The 12946-nt window shown below is 45.0% G+C and overlaps 1 protein-coding gene across 8 annotated transcripts in view; it reads left to right on the forward strand.

Moving 5' to 3' along the window:
- LOC311530754 (C-type lectin domain family 2 member A-like) overlaps positions 1-12946 on the forward strand; it is a 44167-nt gene that overhangs the window by 14332 nt on the left and 16889 nt on the right. For 5 of the 8 annotated variants that reach the window (XM_084647630.1, XM_084647628.1, XM_084647623.1 and 2 more), the window contains exon 2: positions 7296-7400. In XM_084647630.1, the coding sequence (XP_084503756.1) occupies positions 7387-7400 (14 nt within the window). In that variant the 5' untranslated portion in view covers positions 7296-7386. Of the gene's footprint in view, positions 1-7295; positions 7431-12946 lie in introns of those variants that run through there. The other 3 variants (XM_084647624.1, XM_084647627.1, XM_084647626.1) reach the window with 2 other exon arrangements.

Raw genomic sequence — 12946 nt, forward strand, 5'->3', positions numbered from 1 at the left:
GTATTCGCAAAAAGAAAAGGAGGACTTGTGGCACCTTAGAGACTAACCAATTTATTAGAGCATAAGCTTTCGTGAGCTACAGCTCACTTCCTCAGATGCATACGCAAAAAGAAAAGGAGGACTTGTGGCACCTTAGAGACTAACCAATTTATTAGAGCATAAGCTTTCGTGAGCTACAGCTACAGCTCAGATGCATCTGAGGAAGTGAGCTGTAGCTCACGAAAGCTTATGCTCTAATAAATTGGTTAGTCTCTAAGGTGCCACAAGTCCTCCTTTTCTTGTCAGAAGAGAGGATACTGGGCTAGATGGACCTTTGGTCTGACCCAGTAGGGCCATTCTTATGTTCTTTGTTCTTATGAAACCAGACGCAGAAAGGGTCTAAAACTGTGGAACTAGGTAAATAGCCTGTCCTAATGCATTTAACAAGTGTATAACAGAACCACAGGGAACAAATAAAGAGGCCGCTTAGAAGGTTTTCAGAGTTGTGAGTCTGGGAATGTGTATCTTTTTTAGAGGAACTGGGCATGCCCAAATTTTAGTGCAGGCGCTGCCTTCTACTCCCAGTGTGGCCTGACACAACATAAACTTGCCTTACCTCAGTTTTCCAATCTGTAAAATGGGGATGGTGGTAATGACCTAGCCCACTGCTATGTTGTGTCGACTTCTCCATTAGTGTGCCAGATTCGTGAGAGGTATGTGCTAAGTCTGATTATTGCTGAGTTTGTTTAACCCACCACCACATAAAATAGCTCTGTCTGGGCCTGTCAGTATTGCCAACTTTCATGATAACATTATAAGTCTTATCATATTTAGTGTTTTTTCTTACAGCTACAGCTCCTGGTGTCAAGTGAAGACAGAATCTCAGCTTTCATTTTAAAAGAAAAAGTAAATATCTAGCCCTCTGTGACTGCATGTGACTGCTAACGGCTCAAAAACCAGACGGCAAAGAAAGAACCCACCATGTATTATTATTAAACTCACGATTTTTGGAGGCCTGCCTCAGCATTTTTAAATCCTTGGGGCTGGCAATGCTGAATAAAAGTGGTATGTTTAAAACTTGACAACTAACACGTCTCAAAATGCCAGTGCAGACAGGGCAAGTTGCATTGTCACATGTGCTAGCTGTGGGTAGCCTGTCGTTTACCTTGACCAGCTAACACATGTTGAAATACAATGCGACCTATCTACACTAGAGTTTTAAGCACGTTAGCTCTCACACTTTTGAACCACCCCTTTTATCCTAGCGTGTGGACAGGCCCTCTGAAATACTGGTTAAAAACCCCCAGTACAGCTGTGTGGCAGGTGGGCTGCTTATTTCCTGAATTGACTGACTTCTTATGAAAAACCTATTGCTGAGTGTGAAGTGAAGAGAGTGTCAGCCGTGGTAACCACAACAGTGGCATAAAAGATTGTTAAAGGAAATAAGGAAAGTCGTGAACTCCTTGCCCTTCCTGCTCTTTCAAGCAAGGACAAAAATAGAGAAGATCTTTGCAGAGTAAGATCACGCTCAGTCATGGATGCCGTTTCAGATTTTGGTAAGGGGGGACAACTTTAACTGTGATAGCAGGGGCTACTTAGGCAACTGAAAACTCTACGTTTTTTTGCAGACAATAACTTAGAAAATTACCTGTCCCTCTCCCTCTCTCTCATATCTCTAATACTCAGCACTAATGCTAACACGTTCTAATATCTTGTGTCATGTCACTTAAAGGACACTGGTTAGGTTTAAAATTTTAAAGTATATTCTTACTCTTGAATACAACAATTGTAGAAAAATCTAGATTGCTTTCTACCATTTAAGCCACTTACTTCTTGAAGTTCACCAAGCTTGGAATAGATCATTTACCTTTTGAAAACATCCTACTAGGGCAAAGCCCCCATGAGTTTATACCTGCACCTGCCTGGGGTGTTACCGTACTAAATAGAATAGACCAGAAATTGACTTTAAACAGGAATGAAACCGACACTTTCAAGTTACTTTCACAGTATTGCCAACCCCAAATGTTTAAAAATCATGAGTCAGGCTCACCAAAAATCGTGAGATTGGCTTAAAAATCATATTTTGTAAAAATAATAGATGTAGTATTCTTTTTATTTGCCTTCTGCTTTTTGAGCCTTTAGGGTGCACTGGGGTCACGTTGTGAAGCTTTCTGCACAGCTACAAGGGCCAGAAACTTACTTGTTCTTTAAGAATGAAGGCTGAAATCCTCACATCTCCACTTGACTCCAGGAGCCGGGGCTTTAAGGAAAACAATAATTATTGTGAGACTCGTGACAAAATCACGAGAGTTGAAAACACTGCTTTCACTTCTGTTTGAGACTAGTTACTTTCCTGAAGGCTCTTAAGAAAAACACTACGGTGATTGAGTTGCAGTTCTCACAGGAGAGTACTTAAAACCAAACACCAGGAAAATCCCACATTTTAAAGCTGAGAGAAAAAAACGGAGTCTTCTGAGATATATCAGGGCCACTGCAGGGAGGAAAGGAAAATAAACAGGCACATGAGCTCAAGAGGAAGAGCTGTCCAGAAAGGAAGTTGGAGGGTCAAATCTTCCAGTGCTTAATCAGGTAAAATTTCTGTTGCCATCAGCGCCTCCACTCATAGATATTAACATGTTCAATAATTATACACTTCAGACTTAAATATCTTGAGCCACCTTATCCAGGGCTACACATTTTATATGCATTGGCTCAGGGACTATATTTTCTGGCATATTCTGAACAGTGCTGAGCATACAGATGGTGTCAGTGAATAAGAACGGCCGTACTGGGTCTGCTAGGCATCTAGTGGGGTTTACAAAGCACCTAGCCTTGTGGGCGCTTTTGAAAATCCCACTAGGCACCCCTGCACTTAGCTAGTTCCTGAAGCCCTTACTCAGTTTTCATCTAGTCTGCTCAGGTCAAACTCCCAACAGGGCCTTGTCTACAACTAGCTTCTCTCGATTAAGCTAAATTCAGCAACAGAATTAAATTAAATTGATATAAGGCAGTTGTAAACCGCTTTAAGAATGACCACCCAGGAGTTTGCATCAGTTTAACTACATTTATTTAAAAAACAATTTTGGTTAAACCAGCGTGTGTAGCCTATGTTTGATTCTGATTGTCTCTTGACTTCAGTGGAGTTTACTCCTTATATATGCCCAGGGTGAGCAAGAGGAGAATCAGGCCCAGGGGCTCCAGTGGGGTTGCTCCCGATTCACACTGAGAGCGAATGAGAAAAGAATTCAGTCCAGTGACTCTGATGAGAGGATAGCCCTGAGGGAGGACTTAGTAAAAAGAGTACTGGGGACTCGAGATTGAGCTCACAGCCTTCAATGATCTCGCTGGGGTGGGACTCTCTGCAGAACTGAGGGGCTGGGAGGGAAAACTTCTGAGCCTGCTGAGGGATGGGGCAGGCACCAGAATTATTCTCTGATCCTTCATTTAAAAAAAAGGAAGAAAGACTGTGCTGTTTTACAGCATGGTCCAGCACTGCCAAAGCCTTTAGAATAAGCTTCAGTGTTTGGGACTAGAACTGTAAAATATAGTAGTGAGATGTTTTCTCACTGAGAGAAGGATGCATCAGGGGGTATGGGAAAAATCTCATCCCTCACAATGGAGTCTCCTGATTTTGTGTCCTTTTCCTTCCTAGTATTATTCCAGATTGTAACTTCTGGTGCCCGTAGTGCATGGGGGTGACTCCTTTGGTGCTCTTTCTCACAGCTTGTCTGAACCATTTTTTATTCCCCACTGTAGCTGGTCTGCCTTTTTTTCTGAAGTCTGATTGCATCCCAAAGAGGAATCACTGAAATATTGGAGCGTGAACATCAGGCACCTCAATTCAGGGAGAGTACAAATGGGTTCTGCCCTTACGTTAAAAAAACAAACAAACAAAAAACACAACAAAACTGATCAATAAGACCTCAAAATAATGACTGTAAACACAGAAGTCCTGGTGGTATGTTATGTACTATTAATATTGAGTATTGTTGTACTTCCTTATAAGCATGTTTCCACCAGGACATGTAGAAGTCTGTATTAAATATCAGTTATATTTCATGCCCAGCCTGATAAATTTCCATTGTTGCATTTTGGTGATTTGTGATGGACTGACTGTGGGGCTCTTGTGTTGGACACATAGAATATCCTGAATTCATATCTAGCCAACCTATGTCACTGGGCACGGAGCTGATTTCTACCCCCACTTTCCCTTCCTTCAAGACATGGAGAAGGAGCCATGCTACTGAAATAGTGCAGCTTTTGTAGACTAAACTGAAAGAATTTCCCTCTGTGCTAACTTTAACCCCATTCTTCACTATTTGGAAATTGGCCCAATAATTGAAATGTAAAAACTTAGCAGAGAATCTGACAAATTACTCCCACAGGTGGGAGTGACCAAATCTATTAGGATGTAAAATCTTTACATGGGAGAGGGGAGAAATGGTCACATAGATAATTTAGGGTTCCGTTGAAATCGATGGGAGAGTTGTCATTGACCTCAGCAGCAGGCCCCCAATGGATTACACATTTAGGATCTGATCCAAACTCCACTGAAATCAGCAGCAGTATTTCCATTGGCTTCAATGGGCTTTGGATGAGACCCTTCAATGGGCTTTGGATGAGACCAGATTTTAGCGCTTTGGCAACCCTAAAAGAAGAAGGGTTTCCAAAGCGCTAAAACCTGGGCAAGGTTTTCAAAAGTGACTGGTGTCCTTGGGTGTGAGAACTTAAAGAAGCCTGACTTTCAGAGGGTGGGTACTCAGCAGTTTTTGAAAACAAAGCCCCTTTCAGGTGTCTCAAACTGGGACCCCAAAATCACTTGCCAAGATTTTTTTTTTAAAGTGATCACCTCTCATAAACTAGATGCCTGTTCCTGGTCCCATTGGAAGGCCAGTTGACTGAAAGGGAAGCGGGATTGGGCCGTGTAGGTAATAAAGGAAGTATTTCAAGCACCACTGAGATGCAGCCAGCTTTGCAGCTGTACGTGGTGGTGTTTAACAGTGCTTTGCAATGGAGTGCTTTTTGTACTAGCAAAAGAGGCATAAAAAGGAAATGAATTGACCACAAGAATGCACCCAAAGGGAATAACAAATACTCAAATAAGACTTGTTTAGAACAAAGCCCATTTGGGACTCTGAGTAAAGAGGAAGCCTCCTCTCTTGGTGATATTTTGGTAAGATTGTGCATGAATAGAGCAACAGAAAAAAACATTCTGGTGCTAAAAGCTCACTCTGCCTCACCTCATGCAAAATAAAATCTCTAGGGAAACTGAGTCACTGGGGTTTAAAAGCAGGCGGAGTGGCATCTGGGCTAGAAAGCAGAAAATCCAAATAGTGCTAGCAAGGGCTTTTTCTCTAGCTGTGCGCACTTTTCTGTCTGTAGCATTTGGTATTTATTTCCCCCCTTTTCATGATGGCGCCCTCACAAAACACAGACTGTGTCATCGTTCTTGACAAACTGATTTGCTCAGAGTTATAGAGCTAGAGAAGGTAGAAGCGAACGTAAAGCTCTTTACTATCTCAAAAGAAGTTCTGTGTTTCATACTGTGGATCCTAAAGTGATGAGACTAGATCAGAAGAGCTTTGGGTTAGAGCTAAGGGTTTAAGGGCTATAGTCCTAAGGAGGGTTTATTTTTTAACATCTGTGGCTAATATTGAGATCCTGGATCTCTAGATCAAGGCCCTAGGGAATTCCCAGTCTCTCCCCAATGCCTCTGAGGCAGGGTGTAGTTGTTAGGTGTGATCCCTTTAGCACAAATACAAGAGCGGATGGTAGGGGGCTTACATTAATTTATAACCCTGAGCAAGTGTATTAGCCCAGCATCAGCAGCTGACAAACTAGTTCTTCTGCATTGCGAAGCAGGAAGCCTGGCCTCAGGCAGTGAGCAGGAGTGCCACCCCTCCCCAGCCCCCCAAGCCTCTCTCCACCAGTTAGCATCTGCAGAAGCTGTGCACTTATTCCCAAAACCAGGGACACGGGGTGTAATTACAGGGGCATCCCAACACTGTGAACTTTCACCGTAGGTTTCATAGGCTGGTGTGGGATTCACGCTGAACAAAGCAAAATTGTATCTCAGCCCTGCAGGCTACAGTGTTTCTTACGAATCCAGCTGTACCCTGGCGGTGATCAAGAAACCGGTATCGAGGGTGGGGCAGTGAGGGAAGGGCAGCTCTCACTGCTCCCTGGAGGCTGAGAGCCAGATTCTCATCCTGGTTATCAAGGTAACTCTGAGGTAACTTCAGTGCCCCAGAACTGGTGTAAATGAGAGCGGGATCTGGCTCTATGGGTCTAACTCTGCTACTCTGGGCCTTTGGCACTCAGGAGATTCACCCCTTCTTCATCAGCACTGAGCATACTTCAGGCACCTGAATTATCCTCCACTCCTGAACCCCAGTGGGATTCTTTCCTGTCACCTGCAAAGACCTAAAAAATAGCCCAGTCATTCATCCTAACCCCAGCTGTCTCTGCCTTCACCAGCTCCCTGAAAACACCCCAAGCGGCAAGCTGGAAGCAGGGTTGATATAACCCTATCCACCTGACCTCTTTCTGTCTCAAACAAGCCTCCTCTACAAATACTGAGAAGCCACGTGATCCAGATTCCTTAGCTTTCTGGAGTGCTATTTATGCACCAGTTTCCTTAGTTTTCTTTGGTGCTATTTTTCCCATCTTGTGACTAGTCAAACCTCAGTCACGGAGCCTCACCAGAGCACAGTCCTACAGCGCTCAGAGCGACAGCTCACCCTAGATGTTGTGACATCACACACGGTTCCCTGCCAGTTGTGTGGGGCAGCAGTTGCTGCTGACTTCAAAGTCCTGGGGATGAACCCCTCAGCATTCCTGAACAGGATTTTGGAACAACCAAAGAGGAGCTGGTCTGGGACAATGCACTGGGCCCAGTGCACTGTGGGACAGGACCTCGGGAATAGCCAGTGCTGAGCGGATAACCGTGCAGACAGGTTTAGTGACACTGCTAGCTAGGTACCTCCTAGCTCTATATCTCCGTACCGAGGGCTTCGATTCAAGGCGACCCCAGTAATCAGGGACAGAAGAACAGCTGAGAACAGGGAGAAGAAGGTATTCGTATTTGTAGTATTTTATGTGTAGAGGCTTGTAGGAGCTTTGTGCTGGGAGAGAAGCTGAGCCCTGATTAGGGGGCAGGGCTTCTCTGACTAGGGGTCCTATAAAGGCAGCAGCACAGAAGCCAGCAAACAGAGCTGTAAACAGGGGAGTTTGAGGGGGAGTTTGTATTGTGGTGCTTTTTTGGGGTTTGTTTTTGCTGTGGGTGGTGGTGTTTTGATGTGGTTTGTGTTTCCCAGATTAACAGGATGTAGGTGGGAAGGCGATGATAGCTACAGAGGCAGCAGTGGGAGTGACCCATGTCATGGAAGACGCAATGAGGATGACTGGATGTGGAAGCTGCGGTACGTACATGATCCTGGAGGGGATACCTGGTAAGAGTTTTATCTGCATGAAATGCCATCTGATAGAGCTGATGGAGGAAAAGATCCGCGGTTTGGAGATGAAGGTGGAAAGTCTGGTTGAGTTTAGGAAGGGGTTTGAGCAGATTATGGAGCAAAGACATGAGGCATCTGAAGGGAAAAGCTCAGACTTGCAGATGGAAGCAGGACTGAGGAATTCTGAGGGGAGACTGGGTAAGGAAAGGTTTCAGAGTAACAGCCGTGTTAGTCTGTATTCGCAAAAAGAAAAGGAGTGCTTGTGGCACCTTAAAGACTAACCAATTTATTTGAGCATAAGCTTTCGTGAGCTACAGCTCACTTCATCGGATGCATACTGTGGGATTATTTTAAATCAAAGCTGCAGAAGCTATCGGAAGCCTGCATCCCAAGAAAGGGGAAAAATGTCATAGGCAGGAGTTGTAGACCAAGCTGGATGAGCAAGCATCTCAGAGAGCTGATTAAGAAAAAGCAGAAAGCATACAGGGAGTGGAAGATGGGAGGGATCAGCAAGGAAAGCTACCTTATTGAGGACAGAACATGTAGGGATAAAGTGAGACAGGCTAAAAGTCAAGTAGAGTTGGACCTTGCAAAGGGAATTAAAACCAATAGTAAAAGGGTCTATAGCCATATAAATAAGAAGAAAACAAAGAAAGAAGAAGTGGGACCGCTAAGCACTGAGGATGGAGTGGAGGTCAAGGATAATCTAGGCATGACCCAATATCTAAACAGATACTTTGCCTCAGTCTTTAATAAGACTAAAGAGGATCTTAGGGGTAATGGTAGCATGACAAATGGGAATGAGGATATGGAGGTAGACATTACCATATTTGAGGTAGAAGTGAAACTCAGACAGCTTAATGGGACTAAATCGGGGGTCCCAGATAATCTTCATCCAAGAATATTAAAGGAATTGGCACCCGAAATTGCAAGCCCATTAGCAAGAATTTTTAATGAATCTGTAAACTCAGGGGTTGTATCATATGATTGAAGAATTGCTAACATAGTTCCTATTTTTAAGAAAGGGAAAAAAATGATCCGGGTAACTACAGGCCTGTTAGTTTGACATCTGTAGTATGCAAGGTCTTGGAAAAAATTTTGAAGGAGAAAGTAGTTAAGGACATTGAAGTCAATGGTAAATGGGACAAAATACAACGTGGTTTTACAAAAGGTAGATCGTGCCAAACCAACCTGATCTCCTTCTTTGAGAAGGTAACAGATTTTTTTAGACAAAGGAAACACAGTGGATCTAATTTACTTAGATTTCAGTAAGGCATTTGATACCGTGCCACATGGGATCAGGGCTGCAGCACGTGAGACACTAAACACACATGAAAAGCTAACTCTAAATAGACCCGACAAAAAGTGTCAGGAAGGGAAACTGAGGCACAGTCCAGTGATGTGCCTAAGGTCACCCAGCAGGTCAGTGGCAGAGCTGGGAATAGCACTCAGGTCTCCTGATGCCCAGCCCTCTATCCACTGGACAGCACTACCTCTGATCTGGTTGCACTTCACACTCACTTTGCACTGGTGTAAATGACTACACAAAGGACAGGCCAAAGGTGAACGTGGCCCAGAGATGCTAGCAATAGGGCAGTTTCTTATCTCAGCAAAGGGTCCCTCTGCCCCCAAAGCCAAAGGGGAGGGGAATCTGATTTAACTGCCAGCGTAGATGGGATAAACCCCCTTTCAGCTCAGTTATAAAGAGCGTTTCATGGGTCCATTTCCTGGTGGCTGATTTAGTCAGGCTCAGGGGCCCTGCAAGGAGGGACGCCAAACGCCTTTTTAAATGTGACCTGGAAAGCTTGTGTGCTTTTTGTTTTGTTATATCTCTTTGGGTTTGTTTTTTTTGCCTTGGGTACTATGAATGATCGTCCTTGATTTTGCTGGGGGGATTGTTAGGGGTCGTTGAGGATGTACTCTGAGCTCTCTTGTGTACATATTGTTACTTGACAAACACCCCAAAACATTTATTTAAATTAAAAGTTTATTGATTAAAGAGAAGAAAGATCAAGACATTAAAACAGGCATTTATACTGAAATTGGGTGAGTGATTATGCAAAACAAGCAGTCAAAACTTTTAAAACTTTTTTCTGGAGGCAAAATATTAGTCTCTAATTGCAGAATAGCCTTTCTTTGAAAAGGAAAAGGTTAATTTTACTTTCATCTCTGGTGTATGAAGGGTATTTACGGATCTTGTTTGTAACAACCAGACACACAATTTGGAGAAGAGGAGATAGAAAAGATGGGTGAAATACGGCTTTTGTTCATGTTTTTGGCACGCTGGATCACTGGTTAGTTAGGAGTAGATGGCTTTTGGCTGACAAGTCAACGACAACACCTGCTCTTTGGATTGTGGCTTACCGATTTGGTCAGGAATGCTATTTGCTTGGGGTTTTTTTGTTTGTTTTCTTAGATCAGGAAGGCGTGGATGAACCCAGCATGGTTGACTTCAGGATTCAGTGAAAAGTCTAGAAAATGCGAGAGAGGGTAGAAGGAAAGAAAAGAAGGGGGGCATAAGATAACACAACATGGGAAGGGAAAATGATGCAGGATCTTACATACCTCTGCAGTGTGGGAAGTTGAATACGCCCACTGGTGGGCTGAGGGCTGCGTGGCATGATAATGTGATGACTTTCAGCACTCACAGATGAAAACAAAATTCCTTGAACAAGATTATGGCCAGCCAGCCAGCCTTCCTCTCAGGAAGAAAGTCCTTAGGTGAGTCAAGATGAATGGCGATGCTGCTGGCAGTTCGGGGGATGAGCTGTGTTGCAAGGCAGGATGGGCAGATGAGAGGGAGAATAGAAGTGAACTATCTGAACTGATCATGTCCCGTCCCCCTCCCGCTTCCCCAAGGAAACCCAAGGAGCAGGAAAGTGGGCATCGTAGTTCATCCCTGTCCTTATTTTGTCTGCAATTAGGCTTAATATCGGTCACACTAATTGTGGTTTATTCGCTTCTGGTTCCACATCGGTTTTACCCAGCGTAATTTTAACAGCCCTTGGATTTTATTAATGTGGCCTTTTCAGTTTAGACTAATCCAGCTTTTTTTTTCTGGTTCTCCTATTTTTCATGGTTATTGGAACCTCTCAGGAACGTTCACATCTTTTTTCACAGTGAAGCTCACAATAGGGGTACACTGGGTAGGCCCAGTTGTCACAACAGCTCTCACACCTTAACTGAAGTGTTGCATCTCCTACAGCTACTGCCTTTTCCCAAATGTTCATTCGGCTTTGAAGTAAATAAAAAATTTTTCTTTTACATTTCTGTTCAGTTTGTTATTAACAGCCCCACCATAATCCTTCCCCCCCCCCAGTTTTAAGCAGTCTGATATGCCCCTCTTATCGCCCAACTTCCACTCTCTTGGGCTCTAAACTTGCAAATTATTACATGTGAGTAGAGCCCTGTTGATTCCCCACTATGGCCAGTTTTACCCACCAGGGATATTAATTGGCAGCTCCTCCATGGAACTGTGAGCACGAGCATGGACCAGGCGTGGTTCATGAACTCCCCTGAGGCCTGTCCCTTCTGCAGCGAGAGGGAGACCCTGGTGCACATCTATGTAGGGTGCGTCAGGTTGCAGCCCCTCTTCCGGCTCCTCCAGAACCTCTTACTGAGGATCTGGCTGCACTTCTCTGCGTATCTCCTGATCTGTGCAGACCCCATCTGTAGCCCCACAAAGCTGTGAGTCCTCCTCCTCAACCAAGGTGGCCATCCATCACTCTAGGAGGAGGAGGAAGCTGGACAGGGTTTGCTTTGTGATTGTGGGGCCTGTTTCTGGTCCGTTGCACAGCCATGACTCTGGGCAGAGTTCCTCTGGGCAGTGCCCGCTGACTCCTTAGACATCTTTGAGGAGCGGTGGGGGCTGTCGGGGGTTCTCTGCTTGGTGTCCCCCTCCGAATCTCTAATTTTCAACCTTTGATAGCGCTCCCATCCCTGTTTTTTCCTTTGTTGTCCCCAGCATTCAGTTGTGGTCAGGGTCCAGCTGGCTCCTCCCCCTTGGGTGAGGGGGCAGGCCTAGGCCCACCCGCCTGTCACAGTAGCTGCATATAGTGCTATGGGTGGTTCTGCTTAAGCTAGGGGTGGGCAAACTACGGCCCAGGGGCCACATCCGGCCCTTCAGACATTTTAATCTGGCCCTCGAGCTCCCACCAAGGAGCAGGGTTGCATGTGCACATCTTGCAGCCTTCTGTGTGGCTTAAGTTTTCACACTGTAACAGGAAGATGGGAGTGGGTAAAGTGGAGCAGGTCCTCACAGTGTGAGGTGCTAAGAATTCATTTGGAAAACAGGTTTCAGAGTAACAGCCGTGTTAGTCTGTATTCGCAAAAAGAAAAGGAGTACTTGTGGCACCTTAGAGACTAACCAATTTATTTGAGCATGAGCTTTCGTGAGCTACAGCTCACTTCATCGGATGCATACCGTGGAAACTGCAGCAGACTTTATATATACACAGAGAATATGAAACAATACCTCCTCCCACCCCACTGTCCTGCTGGTAATAGCTTATCTAAAGTGATCATCAGGTTAGGCCATTTCCAGCACAAATCCAGGTTTTCTCACCCTCCACCCCCCACACACAAATTCACTCTCCTGCTGGTGATAGCCCATCCAAAGTGACAACTCTTTACACAATAACTTGATTATCATGCACAATCAAGGGGGAGCTGTGTTAGTCTGTTTCAGCAAAACCAGCTAGGAGTCTTGTAGCACCTTAAAGACTAACAAATCGCTTAGAGCAGCGGCCTCCAATAGAAATGTGATGCTAGCCACGCTTGTGGTTTTGAATTTTTCTTATTAGCCACATTATATAAAATAGTCACATGCATAAGCCCCAATTCAATAGCCTATGAGCCACGTGTGGCTAGCGGCGAATGTATTGGACACCGCTGGCTTAGAGCATAAGCTTTCGTGAGCTCCAGCCCACTTCTTCGGATGCAGAGGGGCAAGCTGCAGTTTGGCAGATGAATAAACGTATACCTGCAAAGAGGGGGGTGATGCAATACTATGTGGAGGACCAGTGCTAAGGAGGTAAATTCAGTCAGGGGGGATGTGGCCCATTCCTACAAGTTGATGAGAAGCTGTGAATGCCAAAATAGAGAGAGAACCTTTTGTCGTGAGCCAGTCTTTTCTCAGGCTGAGTGTGCTACAATCCAACTGGCAAATGAATTCCAGCTCAGCAGTTTCGCGCAGAAGTCTGTTTTTGAGGGGTTTTTTGAAGTATGGCAACTTTCAAGTCTGTGACTTTGTGTCCAGGGAGATTAAAATGTTCTCCCACTGGTTTTTGCTGTGTGAGGGTGAATTAAAGCAGCCCCACAGCGGGAGGACACCACATGCCTGCTGTAGGGCCGGCAGACCAGCACCCTCACCCCCTTCCCGGCAGGATCACACAGGCACGTCAGCTGGGACTGGCAGAGAGCCCTGTCTAGCCCCCACAGCCACTGCTCCTTCGCATTAGCGCCAATCCTGCTTGTTCCTAGGGCGCTTGGCAAGGTGAGCAGCCAGCCCCCCG

This window comes from Lepidochelys olivacea (assembly GCF_965140295.1).
Source record: "Lepidochelys olivacea isolate rLepOli2 genome assembly, chromosome: 14".
NCBI lineage: Eukaryota > Metazoa > Chordata > Testudines > Cheloniidae > Lepidochelys > Lepidochelys olivacea.